We start from the raw sequence: 26869 nt of genomic DNA on the forward strand, positions 1-26869 counted from the left end.
TTCTCCTGCGTCCTCCCCGCGCGCTCCCTGCTTCCCGGCGGCCGCGGAGAGGAGCCGGGCCAGGGGGAGGCGCGGAGCGGGCCGGCCGCCCGGCCTTCCTCTCCCCTCGCTCCTCCTCTCCGCCTCCACTCGCTCCGGCCTCCACTCTCCGGCCTCAGTTCGGGGCCTGGCTGGCTTCTCCAGGGCCGGGAAGTTTCTGGGCTCCCCGCAGTCCAGCCTCCATCTCTTGGCCTCGCAGTGGGCCCCCACTCGCGCCTGCCGTCCCCTCCCTGCCCGCTCCCTCGGCTCCTCTCCCTCGCTGCCCTCTCCACCCCTGTCCCGGGCTCCCGGCTCTAGATCCCCGCCGGCGCGGGGCCCCTCGCCCCGTCCGGGCGCGCCCCCCGGGGTCAGCGGCCCCGGATGCCCGGGCCCCGAGGGGCTGCCGGAGGCCTGGCCCCTGCGATGCGCGGGGCGGGGGCGGCGGGGCTGCTGGCGCTGCTGCTGCTGCCACTACTGGGCCCGGGCGGCGGGGCCGAGGGGGGGCCGGCCGGCGAGCGGGGCGCCGGCGGGGGCGGGGCGCTGGCCCGCGAGCGCTTCAAGGTGGTCTTTGCGCCGGTGATCTGCAAGCGGACCTGTCTCAAGGGCCAGTGTCGGGACAGCTGCCAGCAGGGCTCCAACATGACGCTCATCGGAGAGAACGGCCACAGCACCGACACACTCACGGGCTCCGGCTTCCGCGTGGGTGAGGGCCAGGGACTCGGGCAAGGGGGAGCTGGGAAGGACAGGCGCCAGGACCAGGTGGGACTCAGAGTGGAGCCTCAGGCATAAAGATGGGGAGCTGGGGGCACAAAGAGCAGAGATTTGGGGCCCCCGGGGCATCAGTGGCTTGGAAGACTCAGTCCTGAAGGCCAGAGTTGGGGGACTACATGGAGGCCTGGCCACTGAAGCTTTGGGTTAAGGTTGGGGCCTAGGACGGGGTCCTGGATGACACCGGCGTCTTGGAAGATGCTGAGCTCTGAGAGGGAGTGCACAGGTTCTTCAGATATAGGAGCAGGGCAGAAAGTCTGAGAGAAATCTTTCCCCATCTTTTAAAAATGTCGAAAGCAGGCCCTGCCGGGAGTAGACACCTGTGTTTTCTGGGAGGAGGAGCTAAGGTCAGGACTGGTGGGGGAGGGAGTTAGTCATCGGCAGGGTCAGAGAAGAGAGGGGGTTGAGACCTAAGACCAAGCCAGGCGCAGGCGGGAAGGTGGGCGCTGGTTTGGGTCCTCAGCCCCTCCCTTTCCTATGTCTCCCCATAAACTCTCAAATCTCTGCCTCAAAGGTCCTCAGAGCCTCCCCACCCCAGCCCAAGCCCTTAGGACCTCCTCTTCAGCCTAGAACCCACCCCTTCTACAGGTCTGTGTTCACAGGGCCAGGCCTGGGGCTTGGGCCTCCTCCCCTGGGCCTGTGGGCCAGGCTGGGGGAGGTGTCCCAGCAGTAATTACCCTCCTGGACAGGGTAATTAGGCTGAGCCCAAGATGGCACCAGCAAAACAGCCCCTCTCACGCAGTCCCCTGTTCACTTACCTGCTCCAGACCTGAGGAACCCCACTCCAGTGGTTCACAATTCCCAGGAGATAGAGGGTGTGTGTGTGTGTGTGTGTGTGTGTGTGTGTGTGAGCACGCACATGCTCGTGGTCCCTGTGTGTATGGGGGCAAGCTCCAGCTTTGGAGTGACATACTGGGCACACTGTGATTAGTCTGTGTCTTGTGTTGCTGTCAGGGGTGTGTGTCTGCAGTCACTGTCGGAGTGCATGGGAGTGTTTACCTAGTGAGCCTGTGTTGGTGTCAGAATGAGTCTGCGTGTGTGACCAGATGACTGCGTGTGAGTATATGTGTTCCTGGCCTCCCAGACCCACTGGTCATCCTGTGCAGGCTGCTGTCTCCATCCGTGCTGCCCACATCCCCCAGGCTCTGTGCCCAGGCCACAGTGGGCGGGTGTCACTGGGAGGTCACTCTCACCACTATGGGTGACTCACAGGGAGGCAGGAAGGAGAGGATCCTGCCTCCCCTGGCCCAGGACACACCTCTTCTGCCCTGGGAGGCCTGGTCCCCAGAGGCAAGGCAGGATGGGCTGGGATGCTCTTAGCCCAAGCTGTTGGCCAGGAACGGGAGCTGTTCCTATGAGACTTTTTAGGGTGTCCCAGAGAGAGCAGCAGAGCCACCTTCCCACCCTGGGAGTGAAGGCAGCCTTGGGGAAGACAGGAACAGGGCTGGAGCTGGCTCAGGAACTCAGGGCCCCAGACTGAAGCACATGTGACAAAGCAACAGAAAGTTCTCACCTCTTGTTCAGTCAAACCTTCATTCATCCCCCTGAACTCTTTCTGAGACCTAGAGCTGGGGCCCTGTCCTCCAAAGTACTTTATGGGGAGACAGATGTAACTATAACCAAACAAGTTCCAGGCCAGTCTGGGCAGAGGGTGGTAGCTTAGGAGAGGGAACTCGGGTGGAATATGAAGAAAAGGCTCCCTTCCTGGGGAGAAGCAGGATCAGATTGGAATACGTGGAACTGGAGGGTGGGGGACAGGGCTCTGGAGTAGAGGAAAAGCCATGAAAAGAGGGACACCTTGACCAGAGGAGGGTGAGTCCTAGGGCATAGGACGCACAGGGATAGGGCAGAGGTGGATGGTTTGAAGAGAAGGTGCTGGCCGTGCGGAGCCTCCCATGTCTAGGCAAGGACGAAAGCAGTGAGCTGGGGTGTAGCAGGGAGTTTCTGGGGATTATGGGATTTTGGACAGGTAAAAGGGAGGCAAGAAGCCATGGAGGGTCTGGGTAGCAGGGCCAGACTCAGGGGAGGACCCAAGGCCATAGGGAGCAGAGGAGATGAGTTCGTGGGACATTAGTGAGACTGAAAGATGGGGCAGGAAGGAGCAAGAGGGATGGAACCTTGAGGGTCACTTGTGCATGCTGAGCCCAGATAGACAGAGGTGCTGATTTCTGACAGTATGCGTGGTGGAGATGCCCAAGAAAGGTCCTGGAGACGTTGGGGGCTGTGGTTGTATTCAGAGGTGGGACATCATTTGCAGTGGTGAGGTGAGGAGTGGCAAGGCAGAGGGCAGGGGAGAGGGGCCAGTCTGGAGGGAGGGTTGAGACCTGAATGAGGGGGAGAATGTAGGGAGAAGAGGAGGAGGCCCCAGGGAGGACTCCCATGCCCAGGGAAGGCTCCAGGGGAAAGCCAGAGGAGGGGCAGGCTGCTCACACATGATGGCCCCCATCATTGGTTGCTTCCGTGTGCCCTGTACTGTGCTAAGCGTTTGTACAGTCCTTGCTTCACTGAATGGACACATCTCCATGAGGGGCACCGAGGCAAGGGCAAGGGAAGGAAGTTGCCCAGGGTCATACATCTGGCTCCTGGCATGGCTAGAATTGAAGTTAGAAACTTAAAACTCCAGAACCCACCATGGGTATAATGGTGTTGGGGACCTAGAGAGGGCAGTTTCCATATGTGTGATACATTATCAAAACCAGCTTCAGGCCTGGCACGATGGCCACACCTGTAATCCCAGAGGGTCAGGAGGCTGAGGCAAGAGGTTTATGAGTTCAAAGTCAGCCTCAGCAAAAGTGAGGCACTAAGCAACTCAGTCTCTAAATAAAGTACAAAATAGGGCTGGGGATGTGGCTCAGTGGTCGAGTACCCCTGAGTTTAATCCCCGGTACTCACCCCAAACACACACACACACACACACACACAACTAGCTTCCCAAGGAGGTCGGAGCCAGTGGGTGACAAGGCAGCAGGTGGGGGGCGGGGGTGCAGGACTGTGCTGGGGCAGGGCCGGGGCGAGGGCAGGCCTGGGGGCTGGGTTCAGCCCAGGCCCTGATGCACCTCCCTCACCTCCAGTGGTGTGCCCTCTGCCCTGTATGAACGGCGGCCAGTGCTCCTCCCGAAACCAGTGCCTGTGTCCCCCGGACTTCACCGGGCGCTTCTGCCAGGTGCCCGCTGGAGGAGCTGGCGGGGGCACCGGCAGCTCAGGCCCAGGGCTGGGCCGGGCCGGGGCCCTGTCCACAGGCGCGTTACCGCCCCTGGCTCCTGAGGGCGAGCCTGTGGCCAGCAAGCACGCCATCTACGCAGTGCAGGTGATCGCTGACCCTCCTGGGCCAGGGGAGGGGCCCCCTGCGCAGCATGCGGCCTTCCTGGTGCCCCTGGGGCCAGGACCGGGACAGACCTCAGCAGAAGGTACTAGAGGATGGGCAAACCCGAGGGGGTGGAGGTGGGCGGGCACAGGGATGACTGAACTCCGGAGGGGACCAGCCGGGGAAAATCCCAGCACTGCGACCCTCCAAGGCAGCCCTGAGGCCACCTGCCCCGCCCCCAGTGCAGGCCCCGCCCCCCGTGGTGAACGTGCGGGTCCACCACCCGCCGGAGGCCTCGGTCCAAGTGCATCGCATCGAGGGGTCCAACGCCGAAGGCCCGGCTGCGGCCCAGCTTCTGCTGCCGCATCCCAAACCCCCGCACCCACGGCCACCCACCCAGAAGCCCCTGGGCCGCTGCTTCCAGGACACGCTGCCCAAGCAGCCGGTGGGTGAATCCCCAGTCCCAAGTGCACCGCCCAGCTCAGGGTCTCCCTGCCCAGCTCATTAGAGTTGCATAAAACTGCAGGGTCTGCAGGCTACGAAGGGGGAGGAGGGAGGTGATGGGAAAGGGCCCCAGGAGGGAGGCGCGCGAGGACAGGGCACTCTGTGACCTTACCCTGCACCCCTATCCCTAGTGTGGCAGCAACCCCCTGCCTGGCCTCACCAAGCAGGAAGACTGCTGCGGGAGCATTGGCACTGCCTGGGGCCAAAACAAGTGCCACAAGTGCCCGCAGTTGCAGTGTGAGTGCCTGGTCTCAGTGGGGCTCCCCCACAGGACCACCCATCCCATCCTCCTCCCACCCCTGCCATAGAAGTCTCAGCCCAGAGGCCCCAAATTCCTCCCTCCTTTCCCTTTGACCTCCCTAATGGCCTCTTTTCCCTCCCAAGACCTGCGGTGTCCCCCTACTCCCCTGCCATGCTGTCCTCTCTCTGCAGACACAGGGGTGCAGAAGCCAGGGCCTCTACGTGGGGAAGTGGGTGCCGACTGCCCCCAGGGCTACAAGAGGCTCAACAGCACCCATTGCCAGGGTATGGCCAGTAGGAGATTTGTGAGCTTGGGGAGGAGCAGGCCTGTGGTGGGTGGAGAAGGTCCCAAGGTGGGCAAGGGAAGAGGCAGGGTTGGGGTAGGACCCTGAGGTTCTTGGAACAGCTTGCTGCCACCCTATGGCCCCAGACTAGAGAAACCAAACTCCCACTTACCACAGATATCAACGAATGCGCGATGCCAGGCATGTGTCGCCATGGTGACTGCCTCAACAACCCTGGCTCCTATCGCTGCGTCTGCCCACCTGGCCATAGCTTGGGCCCCTCTCGAACACAGTGCATTGGTGAGACACAGGGTCCTGGGAGATTAGAAGGCACAGGTGGGAAGGGTGGAGCTCCCAGCAGCAAGAGTCAGGTCAGAAGAGATCAGAGGAGGGGTCAGGCGTTGACCGCAGAAGAAACCAAGCCCAGAGCAGACAGAATCAGAGCTCAGAGGGGTCAGGGGTCACATGAGGTCTTGGGTTAGAGGCCACATGACATCAAGGCTTATATGAAGTCAGGGTCCTATAGATCAAGGCTTAATGGGAAGGAGGGGTAAAGCCCAGAGCAGCTGGAATCAGGGGTCAGTGGTCTTGTAGATTTCAGGAATCACATGAGATCTATCAGGGCTACATGGAGATGGGCCAGAGAAACAAGGCCTGGAGCAACTGGACAGAGGGATGTGGGCAATGCTTGATCCCAGATGCCCATGCTCCCCACTCCCCCCTGCAGCCGACAAGCCAGAGGAGAAGAGCCTATGTTTCCGCCTGGTGAGCCCTGAGCACCAGTGCCAGCACCCCCTGACCACACGCCTCACCCGACAGCTCTGCTGCTGCAGTGTGGGCAAGGCCTGGGGTGCGCGGTGTCAGCGCTGCCCAGCAGATGGCACCGGTATGCAGGGGGTATGTAGGGCAGGGGGCTGGTCCATCCATGTGCATCACCTGTCTGGGAAACACCCACTTCTGTGTCTGCTGTCTTGACCACAGCTGCCTTCAAGGAGATCTGCCCAGCTGGGAAGGGGTACCACATCCTCACCTCCCATCAGACCCTCACCATCCAGGGTGAAAGTGACTTTTCCCTTTTTCTGCACCCTGATGGGCCACCCAAGCCCCAGCAGCTCCCTGAGAACCCCAGTCGGGCGCCACCACCTGAGGACACAGAGGAAGAGAGAGGTCTGGCTTGACCCCTTGACCCCTGATCCACACATATGACCTCACAGTCTAAGCCCTAACTCCTAGTCCCTTACCTGAATCCTGAGCCCCAGAAAATTGACCATGGGTATGACCTCCTAAGCCTTGATCTGTAACCCAAGGACCTTGCTCAACCATTGCTCCCCAGACCTGGCCCCTGACTACCACACAACACACCCTAACTCCAGGAGCTATCTCTAGACCCTTGACCCAGAGACCCCAAACATAGCTGGGTATAGTTGCACATGCCTGTAATCCCTGCAGCTGGAGATGCTGAGGCAGGAGGATCACACGTTTAGAGCCAGCTTCAGCAATTCAGTGAGACCCTAAGCTACTTAGTGAGACCCTCAAAATAAAAATAAATAAAGGACTGGGGATGTGGCTCAGTGGTTAAGCCCCCCTGGGTTCAATCCCTGGTACCAAAAAAGAGAGAGAGACCCTAACCATACAGATCTGACTCCCACCCCAGTGTTCAATATTCCCATCTTTTTCCCTTTTAGGGGTGACCACCGATCCAGTGAGTATGAGAGCCCAGGTGGGAGGAGCCGGGCAGGTGAGGGATTCAGGAAGGGCTCACGCTACTGTAACCCCCAGCCAGTGAGTGAGGAGCGGTCTGTGCAGCAGAGCCACCCCACAGCCACCACCTCGCCTGCGCGACCCTACCCGGGTGAGCTAAGCACTGCAGGGAGGAATTCTCAGGGGCTAAGTCTGGGGTGGGGGCAGTTAACAGCCTAGATACTGGGGGACAGGGAAGCTGGGATATGACCTGGGGGCATAAGGGATGCTCAGCCTCTTAGGAGCCTTCCTGCTGCCTGCAGAGCTGATGTCCCGCCCCTCACCACCTACCATGCGCTGGTTCCTGCCGGATTTGCCCCCCTCCCGCAGTGCGGTGGAAATCGCCCCCACTCAGGTCACAGGTAAGATCTGCCCGGCAAGGCCACGCCCTAGATGGGCCACGCCCCCAACTTAATTTCCACCACCACCACCCCGCCCCCACTTCAATCTTTCGGTAGCGGTAGCGTTAACAGGCTAACACTTGCCCAGGGCTGGGCTCTGGGAAGTCCCGATGAGAGAGGGCTCCTACCGCGCTCTCAGCCGGCCCAGGCAGCATGGTAGAGAGTCTGAGGACTTTCATTCATTCGACCTGTATTTATTGAGTACTCAACTATTTGCCAGCACTGTTGAGGTGCTGGGGATACTGGGGGAACAAAAATTGATAAGAATTTCTTATCTTTACAGAGCAGACAAAAACCAGATCGATCAGTAAAAAACCTAGAATTTCTTATAAATACTATGAAAAAATAAATCAGAGAAGGAGGAAATCTGGGTGTTCTGATAATATGTAGAGTATTATCGAGAGAAAACTTTCTGTGCAGGGTTTTAGAGATTGTTAAAAATTCAAGGAGAAGTGGGGAAGGGAGAGGCCTGCAGGTTGAGGAAAAGAACATTCCAAGGGAAGAGAAGTTTGGCTGGAGGAGGGAGAAACCAGACACAGATGGGTATTTCTGAGCCAGGAGAAGCCATGGAGGCTTGTTCAGAGGTTTGGATCTGATGCCAGAGGCTACGGGAAGTGTCTGGAAGGATTTGAACATCAAAATTGCTAGCTCAGACTGAGTGATCCCTCTGAGCCAGGCACTGTCTAGAGAGTTCCACAGACGACATATCATTTAACCTTCTCATGCTGAAAAGTTAGCCTTGCTTGCCTCGTTTTCCAGATGAGAAAACAGAGGTCGAGACAGGGTCAATAACTTGCCCAGGTCACACAGTTGAGCCAGAGTCAAGCTTGTGTTGGCGTGGGCTCCGAAGCCACAAGGGAGCTGTCAACCTGAAACCCTGGACCTGCGTGAGCTCCTGGAGCGAGGGCTCAGGTGGAAGGTGGCTGTCCCAAGGGCTGTGGGAATGCAGAGGATGAGGCACCTGGCGAGGATGTTGAGGAGACCCGTGGAGAAATACTGCAGGGGAAGAGAGCGCTGCCTACGGAAGCCCACTAGTGGGTCGGGTGGGCGTGGGCAGAGCAGAGTTCAGCCCACTCCTGGGCTCTTAGTGGGAGTCAGATGGGGTGCTTGAGATAAGACTGCTGGATGTTGGGATCAAAGGAAGGAGGAAGAGGAAGCAGGGAATCCTGGGTTTGGCAACAAACAGGGTGAGGAATGTTCCTGCCTCAGACCTTGTGTGCACAGCTGTGATGAAGGTTAGGATTAGCAGGGAAGGGCTCCTGACAGCCTTGGGAGGGCAGGTAATCAACCATTCTGGAATGGAGCACCCAGGTCCCTGGGGCAAGGGGTGTTGGTGTGATTGAGGCCATAAGGTGACTGGGGAGAAAGGGATTTCAGAGCCCCTTGGGTAAGGGTAGTGGGACGACTGGGACCCTGAGGGGATGTGGTTTGGTTTGAGGTGACTAGAGGTCAGGCTTTTGGAGTGAGTGGGAATGGAAGTATGAAAGGTCTTGGTATGAAGGTGACAGGGATGTCTGGTACCTGGGGTCCTTGTTTGGGACTATCTGTGATCATGACACGGGGGTTACCGGGTTGAAGTGTAGGAAATCCTAGGATTGGAATGGGGTGTACAGGAACCTGAAGTCACCCGGTGACCTGATTTAGGTATCCGGGTCAGTGCGTCTGGATGTCAGGTTCTGCCCTGGGGCCATGGCAGGTGAATATGCTTTTCTTGGCCCGCTGACATTCCCGTGCCTGCAGAGACAGATGAATGCCGGCTGAACCAAAACATCTGTGGCCACGGAGAGTGCGTCCCGGGCCCCTCGGACTATTCCTGTCACTGCAACCCGGGCTACCGGTCGCACCCGCAGCACCGCTACTGCGTAGGTAGGTGAGCGCCAAGCAGCTCTGGGCAGTCGGGCAGGTGCGCGGGTGAGTGGCCCTGGGGAAACCGGGCTCACAACTTCCTTTGATGTCTCCTGACTCGCCGATCCTTCTCAGACGTGAACGAATGTGAGGCGGAGCCCTGCGGCCCGGGGAGAGGCATCTGCATGAACACCGGAGGCTCCTACAACTGCCACTGCAACCGAGGCTACCGCCTGCACGTGGGCGCCGGAGGGCGTTCGTGCGTGGGTGAGCGCCATCCGCTCAGCGGCAGCACCGGGTTTCCTGGGTGGAGCGGGCTCACCTCCTATGCTCTGCGTAACCCTTCCTCCACCCTCTGGTCTTTTGCGATCCCTTTCTCCTGCTCAGACCTGAATGAGTGCGCAAAGCCCCATCTGTGCGGCGACGGTGGCTTCTGCATCAACTTTCCGGGTCACTATAAGTGCAACTGCTACCCTGGCTACCGGCTCAAAGCCTCCCGACCGCCTGTGTGCGAAGGTGGGGGACCCATCCAGACCAACGGGTGGACCTCAGATGTCCCTCGATCAGGGATGGGGGGAGTTTGCGATAATCTCTGCCCAGCTCTGAGCCTCTCAGATTGGGGTTCGGAAGCCCCAAAGGACCCTGTTCTTGATTTGTGACGGAGAGAGGCCCTGCCAAGGACCTTGAGCGCCAGGCCAGCCAACTTGTCCCCAGATGGGTCCTCCTACTTTCTCCTGTGCAGACATTGACGAGTGTCGGGACCCTAGCTCCTGCCCGGATGGCAAATGCGAGAACAAACCCGGGAGCTTCAAGTGCATTGCCTGTCAGCCTGGCTATCGCAGCCAGGGGGGCGGGGCCTGCCGCGGTGAGCGCGGGGACTCCAAGGCTGATGGGTGGGGCCCTTCCCGGATCGGGTCAGGGCGGGAGCAGGACTAGGGGCCGCTTGAGGCGCCTCGAGGGCCGGGCATCCTGGGGATGGAGCGCCCCGCTACCAACCCTGGGCAGAGGAGATCCATTCCTCGACACCGCGCATCCTCCGGTGCGGCAGAGTCTGAAACGAGCTCTCCACGCTGCAGACATCAACGAGTGCTCGGAAGGCAGTCCCTGTTCGCCCGGCTGGTGCGAGAACCTCCCGGGTTCCTTCCGGTGCACATGCGCCCAGGGCTACACGCCGGCGACGGACGGCCGCAGTTGCGTGGGTGAGCTCCTGCATGCCCTCCGGTGCTACCCTCCCAGCGCTTGAGCGCTGAAACGGGGAGTCGAAACAGGTGGACGGGAGGTGACTAATTTATTCCCTAGCTCTTGTATCCAGTCGCTCATTTTTTCAGCAAAGAGGCTGCAGAGTTTCCAGGTGGGAAGTGTTTGGAGGCAGTGTTTGAAACTGCGTTTGCAATGCATGTCCCTTAAATTTAATGGGAAAAAAATATCAAAGATGGGGTGAGGGGCATCCCTGCCCTAATGTTTACAGTGCACCAAGAGGCTGGCTAAGGGCTGGGATTCAGAGGACTTAGGGTACAGACTGTAGACCCAGAACTGGGAACTTGGGTGCAGCTGGGGTGCTCCTTGGAAACCAGCACTGGACTGGGTGAAAGGACCAATAGGAATAGCAGAGCAAAGAAGGAGGAGAGAGAACAGCTCGCTGGCCAGTAGTGGAAGAGATGAATAGTCGCCTCAAAATGGCCAGAAAATGATGTGATATCAGAGAAATATTAAAGCAGATTAACTGGACTTGCTGGCTGGATGTCGCGGTGAAGGAGAGAGGGGAGTGAGAGACCCTCCAGGTATCTGGTTTGGTAATTCAGTGGATGTGGTGCCCACCGGGATATGGTACCCAGGGGTGGACATATTTGGGAGGGAAGATGCTGAGTTCCATGTTGTCCAGGGGGAACCTGTGGGCCCCATGGGCTTCTCAGCTGGAGATAGATGGCAGTAGAGGCTAGGCCATGTGGGTTGGTAGTTCGGTAGTCTTGGGCCAGACATACCTATGTGGAACCATTGACTACAGACTATGGGAGCTACAGAGTGTTGAGGTGAGGCTTGCTCAGCCAAGGAGGGTGAGTTGGGTAAGGGGAGATTTGGCAGAACTTGGTAGATACTGACACACAGGAGCAGGTGGAGATGAGGGAGAAGGAATGACAAGAGGATGCTTGATGGAAAGAGGGGATGGTAGCCCTGGGGCCTGCAGAGCACCAGTTAAAAGGCTGGGAAACCAGGCATGGTGGTGTGTGCTTGTAATTCCAAGCTGAGGCAGGAGGCTCAAAAGATGGAGGCCAGCCTCAGCAATTTATCAAGACCCTGTCTCAAAAATAAAAAGGGCTGGGGATCTGGGCATGGTGGTGCACACCTCTCAGTAGCTCAGGAGGCTGAGGCAGGAGGATCCAAGCCAGCCTCAGCAAAAGGGAGGTGCTAAGCAACTCAGTGAGACCCTGCCTCTAAATAAAATACAAAATAGGGCTGGGGATGTGGCTCAGTGGCTGAGTTCAACTCTCCCCCCAGAACCAAAACAAAACAAGGGCTGGGAATATGCCTCAGGGGTTAAGCACCCCTGGGTTCAATTCCTGGTACAAAATAAACAGCTGGGGAAACCCAGAGCAGTATGGGGGGAAGGGCAGGGAGGGGGCCTCTTGGTGAGGGTTTATACAGGGTATGAAGGCCTGTGCTTTTTAGCATCAGACCTAGCCAGGGGCCCTGAAGCTCTTGGCTTGGCCATTGGCACATGGGAACAGGGCAGAGGCCCCATGCTTCTCTTGAACTCCACTGGCCTCAGCTTGGGTGTTCCAGGCCATGAGCAGGAGTGGAAGAAGAGCAGCAGGGACCTGAGGCTGATGTCACCCTGACCCTCTGACACCCTTGTGCCCTACAGATGTGGATGAGTGTGAAGCTGGGGACGTGTGTGACAATGGCATCTGTACCAACACACCAGGCTCCTTCCAGTGTCAGTGCCTCTCTGGCTACCACCTGTCAAGGGACCGGAGCCACTGTGAGGGTGAGGGGTCCTAGAGCTGGGGCGCTGGCCTGTCCCACCCTATCCCAGGAGATCCCTGCTGCCAGGTCTAGTCCCAGTCCTGATCCCAGATGTGGTATGGGGCTGTAGGAGCCACCCAGAGCCCTAGGGGAGGGGTGCTTTGGCAGCCTCAGGCTGTGCATAGGGATCAGCCCCTAAGACTGTCCACCTCCTTGCTCTCCTACAGACATTGATGAATGTGACTTCCCTGCAGCCTGCATTGGGGGTGACTGCGTCAACACCAACGGCTCCTACCGATGTCTGTGCCCCCAGGGGCATCGTCTGGTGGGTGGCAGGAAGTGTCAAGGTATGAGAGCTTGGCTGAGCGCTTCTGAGGGGCAGGGTGCAGTAATCCCCAAGATACACTGGCCTCTCTGGCTTCCATCCATTCTGTGCTCACCTGTCCTTCCACTCTTTCACCTGAGTAACAGGATAAGGGTAATAAAGACGTGAGTGCTTCGGTGATGCTTACTCTGTGCCTGCACTGCTCAGCTAGTTCTCCACAGATGTAGTCCAGTTTACAAGTCACCCTTATGTGCATTCATCCTACTGTTTGCCAGGTTCTGTGCTCTGTACCAAGTATTCAACACTGACCAGGGGCTCCCAGCCTCTGATGGTGGTGGTGGTGGTGGTGGTATTGTGGTGTGGTGGTGATATATAAACTAATTTCAGAGTTTGGAGTGCGGGGTGTCAAGAAAGGTCTGGACTAGCGATCAGTGGAGAGATGACCATTGAATTGGGACTTGAAGCATAATAATTGGGGTTCCCAGACGAAGGCACTGGATGGTATTTTACCATCCTCCCCAACAGTATTTACAAAGCACAGAGATCTGGAAGCTGTTTGTTTGAAGGAGAGCAAATATCTGTAATGCTGAGGATGGGGTTGGAGGGAGCTGGAGAGTGATGGGACTAAAAGGTGTTAAGAGAGCAAACTGAAGGTCCTTAGATGCCGAGCTGAGTTAGGACTTCATATATTGTCATTGGGAGACACTGAAGATCTTAGGAAGGATGAATGTACTTACCCACCTACCTGGACCAGAGGGGATCTCTGTGGTGTGTACTTGAAATCACGGGAAATTCAGGTTCGGAATTTCAGGCCCTCAGCACACACTCCAGGGAATGAGGGTTGGGTCTTGTCAGAACCACTTCTGTTCCTGCTTCCTGTGCCCCTTGCTCCCCCCAGACATAGACGAGTGCAGCCAGGACCCTGGCCTGTGCCTGCCCCATGGGGCCTGTGAGAACCTGCAGGGCTCCTACGTTTGTGTCTGTGACGAGGGCTTCACCCCTACCCAGGACCAGCATGGCTGTGAGGGTGAGTGTCCTCCCAGTTTTTCCTCAGACTCCACAACTCCCCTGAGCTGCAGCTGGCTTTCAGAGATGTCCTGTTCCCATCCTCCTGGATTTGGGGAACAGAAAGATATCTCTCTTGCCTGGGGGAGTCTGGCTGAGCCAGATCTCTAAGGGCCTGAACACCATGTGGAGGAAGGAACAGGGCTTCACATGGTGCTAAAGGGGGGGAGGGCAGGAAAGTGGGGGCAGTGATGTGGTGGGTGGGCAATGTAAACGCGGGGGGCAGTTTATCTGCATGACTCTGAGCTGCCTTCCCCCTCAGAGGTGGAGCAGCCCCACCACAAGAAGGAGTGCTACCTTAACTTCGATGATACGGTGTTCTGCGACAGCGTATTGGCCACTAACGTCACCCAGCAGGAGTGTTGTTGCTCACTGGGAGCCGGATGGGGAGACCACTGTGAAATCTATCCTTGTCCAGTCTACAGCTCAGGTCAGGCGCCGGCAGGCCCCTCCCCAGAGCCTTAGTTTGTGCATCAGGAAACCGAATGGGAAAATGGCTCCCTGCTGGGTAGTTGAGAACCGGGGAGCTGGCTCCGGCCAGCAGGCTCACACTCGGCCCTCCTTCCTTCCCTCCTGCAGCTGAGTTCCACAGCCTTTGCCCCGACGGAAAGGGCTACACGCAGGACAACAACATTGTCAACTACGGCATCCCCGCCCACCGTGGTAAGCCCCAGCGCAGCTCCTCCCACCCGTCGGGCCCGCCCCCAGGCTTGGCTCAGGGTGCTGGCTTGGCGCGGGATGGGCTGGCCGTGGGCAGGCTCCGCCCACACATGCCCGCCTCCCCCACCCTCCCGCTCCTGTACTCCGGGTCCGTCACTCTCAAATCTTTGGAGGAAAATCCTCTCCCGCGGGCCTGGCTTTCCTCCCTGCGAGAGCCCCGCCCACCCCTTCCGCCTGCGGGTCCGGCAGTTTAGTAGGTGGAGGCACTGGGCGCCCACGCTTCGTCACCCCGCAGACATCGACGAGTGCGTGTTGTTCGGGGCGGAGATCTGCAAGGAGGGCAAGTGTGTGAACACACAGCCTGGCTACGAGTGCTACTGCAAGCAGGGCTTCTACTACGACGGGAACCTGCTGGAGTGCGTGGGTGAGCGCAGCCCGCCAGCGGCCAGGGGAAAGCGCCCCGAGGCCTGCAAAGCGCCCCACTCCAGGTCTTCCCCTGCCATCCGCACTTTTCCTCCCGATAGACGTAGACGAATGCCTGGACGAGTCCAACTGCCGGAACGGAGTGTGTGAAAACACGCGCGGCGGCTACCGCTGCGCCTGCACGCCCCCGGCGGAGTACAGCCCAGCGCAGCGACAGTGTCTGAACCCCGACGAGATGGGTGAGGCCCGCGCAGGTCAGCCTAGGGAAGGAGAGGGCGGGGCCCGGACCGACTGTGACTGCCACCCCCACCCATCGCTGCCCGTAGACGTGGACGAGTGCCAGGACCCGGCAGCCTGCCGCCCTGGCCGCTGCGTCAACCTACCGGGCTCCTACCGCTGCGAGTGTCGCCCGCCCTGGGTGCCTGGGCCGTCCGGCCGTGACTGCCAGCTCCCCGAGAGCCCGGCGGGTGAGGGCGATGGCCGTCCTGGGCCGACTCTCGGACCCTGTCCATAGGGTGGAGCCCCGGGGCCTGGGGCCTCGACACCGGCGTGGGTGGGGTGGAACCGAGGACTGTCTGTTCCTCCAGCTCCTAGCTGACGCCGGTTCCCCTTCGCAGAACGTGCCCCGGAGCGGCGCGACGTTTGCTGGGGTCAGCGTGGAGAGGATGGCATGTGTGCGGGCCCCTTGGCCGGGCCTGCCCTCACTTTCGATGACTGCTGCTGTCGCCAGGGCCGCGGCTGGGGCGCCCAGTGCCGCCCGTGCCCGCCGCGTAGCGCCGGTGAGCTGTGCGAGGGAAGTGTGAGGACGGTAGCCGGGGTACACCGATGACGTCGCTCACCTCCCCTTACACTTCCCAGGGTCCCAGTGTCCGACATCGCAGAGTGAGAGTAATTCCTTCTGGGACACGAGCCCCCTGCTGTTGGGGAAGCCCCCGCGAGGTGAGTAGGGCCTAGGGGGACTAAGCCGGGTCGGCACCATCAGCAGGGGGCAAGGTTGCCGTCGGTAATTCCTCTGATCCTCACAGACGAGGACAGCTCGGAGGAGGATTCGGACGAGTGCCGCTGCGTGAGCGGCCGGTGCGTGCCGCGGCCGGGAGGCGCGGTGTGCGAATGTCCCGGTGGCTTCCAGCTGGACGCCTCTCGCGCGCGCTGCGTTGGTGAGCTGGGCAGCGGGGGCGGGGCAGCGGAGGGGCGGGGCGGCACCCGGCCGGAACTAGAAGCTAAGCGAAGCCTGCACCTGTCTCCCCACACAGACATCGATGAGTGCCGAGAACTGAACCAGCGCGGGCTTCTGTGCAAGAGCGAGCGCTGCGTGAACACGAACGGCTCCTTCCGCTGCGTCTGCAAAGCCGGCTTCGCGCGCAGCCGCCAGCATGGGGCCTGTGTGCCCCAGCGCCGCCGTTGACAGGCCCACAGCCTGCACCTCCGCAATCACCGACGGGTTTTCGCTGACATTGGGGGTGAGCTCGGTCTCTTTCCTGCCCCAAATCGGGACATGGACCCAGGAACCCTCTGGGGCCCACGGACCCCTTTCAGCACCCCTAGGCTCCACCGGGCCCAGGTACTGGTGGTCTGCAGGATGCTGTCAGCCTTGCTCCCTGAGGATGATTCCTAGATGCTGATAAATTGGATCGTGCCTCTTCAGTTTACTCTTGGCTTTCAAAGCAAATTGATGTTCACATCTGTGGCTGGCAGGGACTGCGCTGAGCAGCACCAGATCCTAGCCACTGCGGAGGGGCTAGCTGAGCCCGGGACAGGGGTGTGAAATAGAATTTATTGTGGCTCTGATTATGTACACATGAGATGTGCCTGGCCTGGCGGCCGGGCTCACATGGTTTGTACAATAAATACATCCGCGGGGCCTGCTCTCCGTGGCTGGGAGGGCCACCCCAAAGGTTCAGTCCAGCTTCCGTGCTCCCAGCTTCATGGGGCCCTTGGCTGCCTTCTTCTCTGCCCGTTTGGCCTCCATCTCCCGCCGCCGTTCCTCACGCTTTTTCCGTGCCAGCTCGGCCTTGGCCTGCCCTGGGGTCAGGAAAGGGAGGCAGACTGAGGGCTGACCTGACCTGCCCTGAGCCCTAGTCTGTCAGCCCTCCAGGGGAAGGACTTACGGCTTTCAGTCTCCAGGCCCTCCCAGTTGTCCTCACCCCAGGAGTCGGATTCTGGCCTGGGCTGAAAAGGAAGTGTGGGCTGCTGTGGGGGCCAGCTCCTGGCCAATGTCTACCCCAGCCTGCACCCTCAACAGACCCATACCTGGGTGCCAGAACGCACAGACAGAGCAGCAAAGGGGTCACCCTTATCGTTGGACTCTGGGCCACCCCAGTTGTACTCGCTGGCCAGTCGTGTGCCTTCAGGGAGTGGCTCTGGGGAGCTGGGCTCCTGCCAGCCCTGCTCCCAGGAGCCTTCAGCTTCCCAGTTGCTCCAGTCTGACTCAGGAGATTTGTGTTCTGGGTGGCTGACCTGCAGAAGGGTGGGAAGGAGTGGTAGGGCCTGCCCAAGTGCAGGAGCCAGATCCACCCCACAGACATACCTGCCTGACCCAGCTCACCTGTCCAGCTATGCCTGCTTGGCCCCTGGTGCTCCAGTCATCCTGCTGGGCCAACACAGACTCAGCCTCCTGCTGCAGTGTGAGAAGGAGAGGGACATGAGTAAGGACACACCCAGCCCTCCAAAGGGCACATAAGCTGACCCAGGCCTGTACCTAGCTCAGCCCTTTGCTCTTTTATCTTCCTTCACTTGCTTCCCTGTCAGCAGATGGGGAAACTGGCCAGGATTCTGTCACAATTCACTCAGAGCAGCCCCGCTCCCTCCCCCACCCACACTCAGTCACCCCAGCAGCATGCCTGGTCTGGTTTTAGAGGAGGCAGGACGGGGGACTATTCTTGCCATCCCTGGGCTGGGTGGGCACTGGAGCAAACAATGGACACACAGGAGAGTGAGAAATCCAGTGGGCAGCCTAAGCACTGCCTGCCCTGCCTCTCATTTCTGACCCTGCTCCTGGGAACCCCCGGGTTGGGGGCGGGGCTCAGCTGCTGGCTCTGGCCCACAGTGGCCAACTCGGCCTACCTGTCAGGGCTGCTGTGTAGATGAGTATAGGCCCAACTCCAGCCAGGTCCCATATGCCCTGGAATGGCAGCCTGTGGCTTTGACCTGGGTGTCCCCTGAGGAGATCTCTTTAGTCCCACTAACCTCCAAGCTGCCCCAGTCCTCATCATCCCATCGGTCAGCAGTACTGCTGTCCTCTGTTGTGTCCTTGTCCTCCTGCATCTCCCAGCGGCTTGAGGTTGTGGGGGTGGCACAGCTGGGTGTGGGGGTGGGGGCAGGATGTCCTAGAGAACAGAGGTCCTGGAGCTCTCAGGGAGGTCTTGGGACAAGGCAGAGGTTGCTGAGGGGGAAGGGGTACACGGGAGGAAGGGGAACCCAGGAAACCCACAAGGAGACCAGACCCCACTCCATCCCCTGTGTCCCTATCACCATCCCAGGGGGAGCCGGATAACAGCTGGGACACTCACCCTCTGGCACTGGTCTCTGGGGCACATTGGTCTCAGCCTGTGTAGCCGTGGGGTGCGCACGGATCAACTTGGAGGTGAGTGAGGAGACTCCAGTCACGGCCCAGCCTGCCCAGCTGGCTGCAGCTCCTCCCATTCCAGGGCTGGAGGCCGCATGGACATCCTTCTCTGGGCAATAAGAGAGAGGGACAGGCGTGGGCACCACAGGCTCCACAGGGAGGTGACAGGAAGGCAAGCACCATAACAATGATTGTAATCGTCCCCTCCCTGTTCTAGGCCCAGGTGCTCCCATCTGTGAAATGGACACTGCAGTGGAGGTGGGACATGCCAGATGACAGTCAAGAACATGGAGGTGGGGGAAGAGGGAACACAAGCATGACCACTCACCTACTTCTGCCAACTGGGTGGGATCCTCAGAAACAGACTCCAGTTTGGACAGGAAGCTTCGAAGGGCCTTGAAGGCCTGTGGAGTAGAAGGGTCTAAGTTGGGGCTCCAGGGTTCCTGAGAGCCTACCAGACTGGCTAGGATGCAGACATAACCCAGAGTCCCAGCCCCATGGCCCAGCCCAGCTATGCCTCACCTGGTCCCGCACAGATTTTTCAGGGTCCACAGTGAGGCCACAAAGTACAGGCAGGATCTTGTGGGCACAGTCGTTCATTGAGTAGAGATTGTGGGTCGCAGCAAAGCCCAAGACACCCGCAACGCGGGATGGCGCAAATGGGTCCTTAGTAGCCCGGCTGAAGGCAGAGGTGAGGACCCTGTGTCTGGTCTGGGGTGGGGCAGGGGAGAGAACTCCTAAGTGCAGAGTCAAAGGTGGGACCCAAAACCTCTAGGTCTTACTCCCAGAATGGGCCAACCGTGGGACCTCCAGCATCTGAGAATGTGTATCGAGAACAGCTTAAAAGGCACAAATGTACTTACAACTCCCTCTGGGTTTTTCCTCCTAGAACCCTAGACTCCTTTTTGCCTCAGTGGAACAGGGGCCAGAGCAGCAGCCCCCCTGGGGCAGGAGTATGTGCCTCCCTTCTTCCCTGCCCTGCTGACCCCATTCATCCATTCCTATTAACTGGGCATGGCTGGTGTCACATTTACAAAACTGGGGGATGCGCACAGGTTTGGGGCACGCCAACCTGGGTTCAGATCCCAGATTCACACCTACTCACTGTGTGACCTAACACAACTCACTCCACCTGCAGGCGCCCAGACACTGGGGCTAACAGGACTCCCGGAGCCTTTGTGTGTGGGGGGATGAGTGACCACACACACAGGGTTCCTGGCCCCAGAGGAGGTCATGGTTCTGTAGCAGCTGTGGGACACTCACGCTCGCACTGAGGTAGGAACCAATTTTTCCCAGGCAGACTGTGGTGTTGCAGCGGATGGGGCCCTGTTCGTCCTTGGCCTGCAGCCGGGCAAAGTGCTTCATGAGCTCCACGTTGAGGTTGGCTTCGTTTAGCTTTGGGGCCAGGAGCAGCATGGACTGTGGGGTGAAGGGGACAGTAGGTGTCGTGGGGCAGGGCAGGAATGGCCTCCTGTAAGAGAACTTTTGGCATCCACCAAAGTCTGCCAAAGTCCACTCGGCCTGGTCCTGGCCAACCTGGCATGTTGAGAAAGGGGAGCCCCTCTACTGTCCCCCGTTACAGTAAGACCTCAAAAGTCTTGCACTCCTCTCTCCCATCTCTCTCCTGCCTGCAGTCCATCAGGCTCTCAGAGGAACACTCCCTGTCCACAGTATCCCAAATGGGCTCAGGCTGAGGTCACCAATAAACTCCAAGTCACTAAATTCAATGGTCAATTCTGTCCTCATCAAACTTGACCCCTTAGTAGTTTTGACACCCCACCTCCACCCTGTCACCGGAAGTTTTCCCTCTGCTTTGAAATTTTTGTTTCTGGTCTACCAGGAAAGGAGTCCTGGTCCTCCCCCAACCTCACTGACTGCTCCTTTTGCTGAGATCTTAACCTTCAGACACCCAGAGCAAATCCTTTGGCCCGTTTTATAGTTAACACTGGGGCCCTGTGTAATCTCACCTACTTCATGGCTTTAAATGTCCCTTTGTTAGCTGACAGCTCCCAGGGTGCTCCACTTGCCAAAACTTCTCTCAACTTCACGTGTGTGTACCAGCAGCCTGCTCACATCTCTACCTGGCCATCAGCAGAGCTGGCCAAACCAGGACCCAGCCTCCTCCCACAAACATGCTCCTCACTCAGACCACAGCACTGCTCTGTTTTATCCTCCACCCCAGAGTGGCCTTGGTCTCACTCCCAATGAATGCATCAGGATCCCAACATTCCAACAAGGCCCGGGCACCCACCCAAGCATTATCCCTCTGACTTCACCTCCTATGGCCATTTCCTTTCATTCATGCTAAATCTCTTATTTCTACTACTTCTTACTTCTATAGGCCAGGCAGCTTCCAACCTCCGGGCCTTTGTACCTGCTGTTACTTTTGCAGGAAATACATTTTTTCCCCATCTCTTCATGGGCTGAATCCTTCACCTCCTTTCTTTAAAGGGACACCTCCTAAGAAAGGTAGTCCCATTTTTAAAACTACAAACCCTCCTCTCCCCACTCCTCCACACTTTCTGATGTAATATATATTTTCTAATTCTGTTTCCTGTCTGCCAGGTCACTCTCTATACCCCTTGAGGGAAAGGGGCTTGGGCTGCCTTGTGCAAACTGCATACTAGCCCAGGGCACAGGATGGGCACACGGAGATGTTCAGTGAGGTCTGTGGGAAGGACCGTAGGTCATACCCACCACATCCCACCACTGACTGCAGGACAGCCTCCACAGCCTGGACCAGAATGAGTGCCTGTTCACAGCATGGTGGTGCTCGCCCCACTCATAATCTGCTCAGACCTGAAAGCAGAAGCCAAGGCCTCTGTGTCCTGGAAACATGCCTTGGAAAACCAGGGCCACTGTTTGCCTGGCCACACCTACCTTGACCGTCTGCTCCCGGATGGCGGGGTTGGTGTCCAGAAAGCCATGCACAACGTGGGGAAAGATCTGGGTGTTGACTGTTGGCTCATCAAGGTATTGGATAAACTGTTCCATCTGCAGCCCGGGGGTGGGGGGGTGAGAACACAGCCAACCCCTCTCTCACCCCCTGCAAGTTTGGAGCCACTCTAGATGTCCCACTGGCCAGCAGGTTAGCTTGTTAAGCCTTATGCCTGTGTGTCTGACCTTAGGAAGCCTGATGCTTCTGGCACTTGGAAAGGGATTGGGACCTGAGAGCCACCAGTTCTTCCTGGCTCACAAGAGTCCCCCACTCTAGACCCTATCAGCCCTGTGTAGTGTTCCCAGTTGCCCTGGGTTGGCAGGAGAGATTGTATCCCCACTCATCCCAGGGTGACCATGGGATGGCACCTGAGCCCTGTAGTCTGGGCACTCCCAAGACTGCCAAGGAGCCCTGTGATCAGCTCCACCTCCTGACAGCCTGGCCTCCCTGCTCCCTCACTTGTGGAATGTTTCTGGGGCCCCTGTGCAGCCAGGAAAGGGGTTCCAGCCACCTGCTTGGGACAGGAGGTAAGGAAGGAGCCTCCCCAATAACCAGAGTGGGTCTGGGTGGGTAAACCAGGGCAGGGCCTGGCCCAGGTCCCCACCTGCTGCAGGAGGCGGATGCGCATGGCGCGATCGGTGGATGAGAACATCTTGACCACCACAGGGATGATCTTCTGCTGATACTCCTCAGCACTGAGGAACTTGCCCACCTGGGGGAGGAAGAAGTGCTTAGCCATGGCCACGGGGCAGACAACTTCACAGGGCTCACGTGACTACTTGGGATTCTACTGGTTTTCCAGGGGAGGTGACAGCGGAGTGGAGGCATCAGGCATTTCCTCAGTAGCTCCTCTGCCCCTACCCGGGTTCAGCCCTGCCTTTAACCTTTCAGGTTCAAGGCCTCTTTTGGAAGCTGATGAAAGCTTGCCCCTCCCTATGAACAAGTGCCTGAATGTCATATGTACATAGAATTCTGCCTATGATTTCTGGGGATTCCAACTTCATAGGACTTGATGGCTGTCTTTTCCATTTCCAAGCAAGTTCCTTCAGGGGAAAAGGGTATCCTGGGGTGGGCAGGGAGGGGAAGGGCAGGTGCCCCTGTAAAGGTAGGCTGAGGTCTAAGGAAGCAGGTGGGATCCTGCCCCAGAAGTCAGCGACCTAAGTGGTCAGGAGAGAGAAGAGGAAAATGGGGTGATGGGCAGATAGCCCCCAGGGCCCTGGGAACCTAGATGCACAGATCAGACCAGGAGGATCTGTCTTAGGGAAGCGGAGGGCAGGTCAAGGCCCTGAAGCAGGGGTCTGAGGACAAAGAAATGTGGAGGCACGGGTTCTTTGCTCGCAAAGGGCAAGAAGTCCCCACAATCTCCCTGTAGCTGCTTAGGTGGTCCTGGCTTGCTGAAACACCAGGAAGCCGGCATGAAGTCACCTCATGTGGGTCTTCCCTGATGAGGCTTCCTGCTCCAGGATGCCCCACAGGGCTGTCCCAGCCCAGGGCCATCTCTTTGGCCGTCTGGATGCACCCTGCCAGCTCTCTGGATCCCACAGCTTCTGAAGCTCCAGGCCTTCCAGGTCTCCCCTCGCTTACCTTGAAGAGGGGTGTGAGGACCACGGCCCCAGCATTGCCAAACTCAAAGGCAGTCAGCAGCTGGGGCAGCACCTTGTGCCGACAGAAATCCTCAGGGAACGAGTCCAGACTCTTGCTCAGCTCTTGGAAGAACTTCTGCTTCTCAGCTGGCTCTTTGATCTAGGAGAGCAAGGACAGGTCCCAGGGAGGAAGCCGGCCTGGCACACACATCACTCCATCACAAGTGAGGACAGGAAGTCACCCCCGGTCTGATGGGACAGAAATGAAGCCGTGGGCTCTAGAGCCCAACTGTCTGGGCTCAAAGGCTAGCTCTCCTGCTTACTTGCCATGTGACTTAGGCAAGTTCCTCCATCTGTAAAATGAAATAGTAACTCTATAACCACATAGGGTTGTTCTGAAGATTCAACTGGAAAAAGCACATGAAAGCTGCCGGCACAATGCCTGGCACACAGCAGGGCCTTCAGTGACTGTCCTGATCTTGGCTACCTGACCTGCTGCTGCTGGGAGAGCAGCCACTAGGGGCATCAGACCCTCGCTCAGCAGCAGGGACTGCTCATAACGGGAAACAGGCTCCCAAAGGGAAGGGCCCTGGGAGGAGAACTCCACCTAACAGTGTCTCTGCCCCGCTGCCCCGGAGACAGGAGGGCTCAGCATTTCCCATGGCTTCTTTGTGATGCAGCCCGGGTTCCCCATCCTCCAACAATGCTCCCTGCCCCCCCCCCCCAAGCCAGCCAACACTCTCCCCTGTGTCCCACTGAGGTCTGTGGAAGTGTCTCTCACCCCATCCTGATTCTCAGCCACCTCTCTGTGTTCACCACACGTGACTAGCCAGAGTAGGTGCAGAGGGCAGAGCCTCCCTCCTTCCTTCCCTGTGACAACCCTCCAGGTCTGCAAGTGCTATGACTCTCCCTCTACGCAGATACCAACGCTGAGGTTCAGAGGTGAAGCAGAGGGTGCCCTCCTCACTATCTTCCCACACACTGGTCCCTTCTAGAACACTTCCCCCAGTTACCATCCTATAGCTCCCACGTTCATGTCCTTCAGGTCCCTCTTCAAATGTCACCTTAAGAGATCCCTTCCCTGAGAACCCTACCCCCTCTATTTTCCTTCTGGTAAACAGAACTGCCAGAAATAGGGATCTGGCTTGTTAACTCCTTGCCTGCTCCTTGAGGGGCAGGTCTAGGTCTCTCCCTCCAAGTCAGTGCGGAGCACGGCAACCTGGGGACCAGAGTTAGAAGTATTGCTGTGTCCAACATGCACAGCTGGCCCTCTAAGTTCCACAGTCGTGGATTCAACAACCACAGAAAACAAGTATTAACAAATACTGTGTCCAGGGCTGGGGTTGTGGCTCAGTGGTAGAGCGCTTGCCTTAGCATGGGTGAGGCTTGGGTTTGATCCTCAGCACCACATAAAAACAAACAAAGCTAAATTTCTTTAAAAAAAAAAAAAAAACTGGGCTGGGAAGATAGCTCAGTCGGTAGAGTGCTTGCCTCTCAAGCACAAGGCCCTGAGTTCGATCCCCAGCACTGCAAAAAAAAAAAAAAAAAAAAAAAACTGTGTCCACACTGACATGCAGACTTATTTTTGTAACTGTTCCGTAAATGATACTGTACAATAACTAGTTACATAGCACTTTCATTTTATTAGGTGTTATAAGCCATTAGAGATGATTTTAAGAATGTGGGAGGATGTAAATAGGTCATATGTAAATACTATGCCACTTTATATAAGGGACTTGAGTGTCCTTGGATTTTGGTATCCTCGGGAGTCTCAGAACCCGTTTTCCATGGATATCAAAGATGGCTATGCTGTGCACTTCACGCTTACTGACTCCTTCCCACGCTCCTGTGAAGGAGGCCCTACTACTAGAACTAAACTTCAACCATGGGAAGTTATAGCAAGAAGAGCGGGAGCCAGAGTTGCATCCAGGGGCCTGTGTAGTCCATGCTTGTCTTCAGAGGGTCCAATTGTGAGAGACCCTAAAAAGTGGGGTATAGGGCAATAGTGAGGAATGCAGGGCCAAAGCACAGGGAGTGAGGGGCTTACCTGAATCTCTTCCAAGAAGAGGTTGGTTTCCACAAAACGGTTGTTCATGAAGCCACCCGGGGCCTGGCAGTTTTGCAGAAAGCGGGCTGGGTTGGGACGCACCTTGGGGTTGGCTCCCACCAGTTCACAGTAATGGGGCACCAGGGATTTGGGGATCTGTAGAGTAAGACTCAGTGTCAGGAAAGGGGTGGTAGGTGAAAGAACAGGGAAAGAGCAGCTGGGAAGAGGCGGACAGCCAAGGGCTGGAACTTACCTTCCCAGGGCTGCGCAGGGCAGCCGCCGAGGCAGGGGCCCGTTGAAGGACCTTCCCAGATGAGCAGCCCAAGCGCCACATGTCTGCTGACCTGTGGCAGTAAGCCAGAGCTGCTCAGGGCCTACCATCATTAGTGCAAAACTCCCTCCTGCCTTGGAACAGTTCTGGCTGTGTCCCGCAGCTGATCCCATCAGTTCTTAGCGCAGCTGGTTTCATTACCCATTTAACAGATAAAGAAACTGAGGCTCGAAGAGGCAAGAACATCTGTCCTGGGTCACATAGCTTCAAATTCAGAACCACCAATGCCCAAGGCTTGGGTCATCCTGCCCTACTACTTTGAAGATCTGGAAGCAGTCCTGGGACCCTGGTTCCCTCCCAAGTCAAGCAGCAAGGGACAGGGGAGCACCAGCTAGTCTAGAGATCCCAAAACTACAGGGGCCTCCAGAACAGGACAGATTGAGGCATGCTGCCCCCAGTCACCCACCACTTCTCTCTGACCACTCTGCTGCTGTTGTCAGTCAATTCCGGGGGGTCATACTGCTCAAGTTCAGGGATCCCCTTGCGGGGTGGTCCCCCACCATTGCCCTGGGCTGAGTACATGTAATCCAAGCCCCCAAGTTTCCACTCGCCAGCTCGGTCCACAAACACAGCAGCCATGCAGACATTGTTGTGGATAAGGTTGCAGTCATTGACCAAGAAGCTGAGGGCTTTCACTATCTGGTGTAGCCCCCAGGACAACTCTTTGCTCCTTCAGGCCACCAGCATCCACTCGCGCCTTGAGGTACATTCCCAGTGGGGTCACAGCCTCGGTCACGACATGGAGGACTTTCTGTCTGGGGAAAGAGACAGGGATGTCAGGGCTGGGTTAGGATGAGGAAGGGGAGATAAGAAACAAAATGGGAGATAGGCCCCCCATAGCGAAAACAAAACCAAATCTGGGGGTTACTTGATGATCAAGGGGTGGAAACTGAGGGACAGAGTGGAGACAGGAGTGGGAGACTGGCGGTGGAGAGCGAGATAAGCAAATAGAGTGCAGGTACCTCCAGCCCATCGATGTAGGCCAGGGATGTTGGGGTGACGGAGAGTTTTGAGGCGCTTGAAGCAGCTTTGGCCACCTGGGTCTGCTCTTCGGCGCCAGGTTTCACGTCGTACACAAATATGGACACCAGGCTGCCTGTGGCCTGGAGGACAGAGAGGCCAGAGGGGTGGGGGCCAGGATGACCACTCGGCTGGCTCTGGGTCTCACCAGCTCGGAGATGGGCCCAGAGCGGAAGGAAAGAGACGCAGGCCGGGTCTCTCCCCGGGTCAGCCCTTAGGGACTCGGCCGGGCCCACGTGACCCCCACTCCGTCTGCCCGTCGGTCCCTCGGTCCTTCCGCCCGCCACGTCGGCACTGCCCGACCCCTCCCCGGTCCGTTGCCCCGAGCCTCCGCCGCCACGTCAGGCCGGGAGCGACGCGGCTGAGCCGGCGGCGCGCAGTAGGCGAGGCCGAGGACGGCCGCGGCCTGCGGAGCGGGGCCGCACTCACCTTCTTGCGGCCGCGGTGCAGGATCCAGGGTCCGGGAGGGCTGCCTTCGGGAGGCTCCGGGCTGAGCTCGAACGGGAAGTCCCGGACCGGGTCCCGGGCAAAGAACCACATCGTCCCCGCCGCCGCCGCCGCGGGCTCGGGCGCCTCCGCTCCGGGTCCTCCGGCCGCCCGAGCCGGGGCGGGGCGGGGCGGGGGCGGGGCCTGGTCTGGGTGGGGCGGGGCCTAGTCGGGGGCGGGTCCAGGGGCGGGGCCGGGGCGGATCCCGCAGCACCAGGACCAACCCCGCTTCCGCGGCGGGGTCAGCACCTCCAGATCGCCTGAACTCCCCAGATTTCTGGATCCTTAAATGTAAAGGGGGCGTGGAAATAGAGCCCACCGCCTTGCGGTGGTAAGGTAAGAATGAGAGCTTGAGAAG

At 58.3% G+C, this 26869-nt stretch overlaps 2 protein-coding genes across 5 annotated transcripts; one reads left to right on the forward strand and one right to left on the reverse strand.

Annotated features, from left to right (window-relative positions):
* The first annotated feature begins 6 nt into the window (after positions 1-6).
* On the forward strand, positions 7-16446 carry LTBP3 (latent transforming growth factor beta binding protein 3). 4 transcript variants are annotated; one of them, XM_079104181.1, is made up of 28 exons: positions 7-721; positions 3858-4193; positions 4333-4535; positions 4726-4831; positions 5027-5119; positions 5296-5418; positions 5846-6004; positions 6100-6285; positions 6804-6820; positions 6898-6970; positions 7122-7220; positions 9000-9125; positions 9240-9371; positions 9492-9620; positions 9847-9969; positions 10181-10303; positions 11968-12090; positions 12296-12415; positions 13292-13420; positions 13721-13888; positions 14038-14121; positions 14414-14542; positions 14643-14780; positions 14868-15008; positions 15159-15320; positions 15400-15480; positions 15567-15698; positions 15795-16446. In XM_079104181.1, exons 1-28 carry the CDS (start codon positions 400-402, stop codon positions 15944-15946), a joined length of 3909 nt encoding a protein of 1302 aa, XP_078960307.1. In that variant the 5' UTR covers positions 7-399; the 3' UTR covers positions 15947-16446. The 4 variants fall into 4 exon arrangements, with proteins under 4 accessions (XP_078960307.1, XP_078960308.1, XP_078960309.1 ...); XM_079104183.1 differs by having other exon boundaries at positions 8-721; positions 4089-4193; XM_079104184.1 differs by lacking the exon at positions 7-721 and adding an exon at positions 2749-3050.
* On the reverse strand, positions 16296-26648 carry SCYL1 (SCY1 like pseudokinase 1). The gene is given in 20 exon segments (XM_079104185.1): positions 16296-16563; positions 16650-16710; positions 16792-16998; positions 17087-17158; positions 17728-17867; positions 18051-18215; positions 18435-18510; positions 18629-18817; positions 19370-19525; positions 20987-21100; positions 21649-21756; positions 22629-22787; positions 24675-24830; positions 24928-25018; positions 25412-25668; positions 25670-25756; positions 25968-25991; positions 25993-26030; positions 26033-26108; positions 26455-26648. Coding segments are annotated over 20 exon segments (2412 nt in total). The 5' UTR covers positions 26566-26648; the 3' UTR covers positions 16296-16438.
* Between the last annotated feature and the right edge of the window lie 221 nt (positions 26649-26869).

Source organism: Sciurus vulgaris (assembly GCF_902686455.1).
Source record: "Sciurus vulgaris genome assembly, chromosome: 11".
NCBI lineage: Eukaryota > Metazoa > Chordata > Mammalia > Rodentia > Sciuridae > Sciurus > Sciurus vulgaris.

Bases quoted from the DNA above. Each gene is read 5' to 3' on its own strand.
- LTBP3 (XM_079104181.1), top strand. From the start codon at position 400: ATGCCCGGGCCCCGAGGGGCTGCCGGAGGCCTGGCCCCTGCGATGCGC. The intron at 6,005-6,099 runs GTATGCAGGGGG...TCTTGACCACAG, and splicing joins CTGCCCAGCAGATGGCACCG to CTGCCTTCAAGGAGATCTGC. The intron at 14,781-14,867 runs GTGAGGCCCGCG...CGCTGCCCGTAG, and splicing joins TCTGAACCCCGACGAGATGG to ACGTGGACGAGTGCCAGGAC.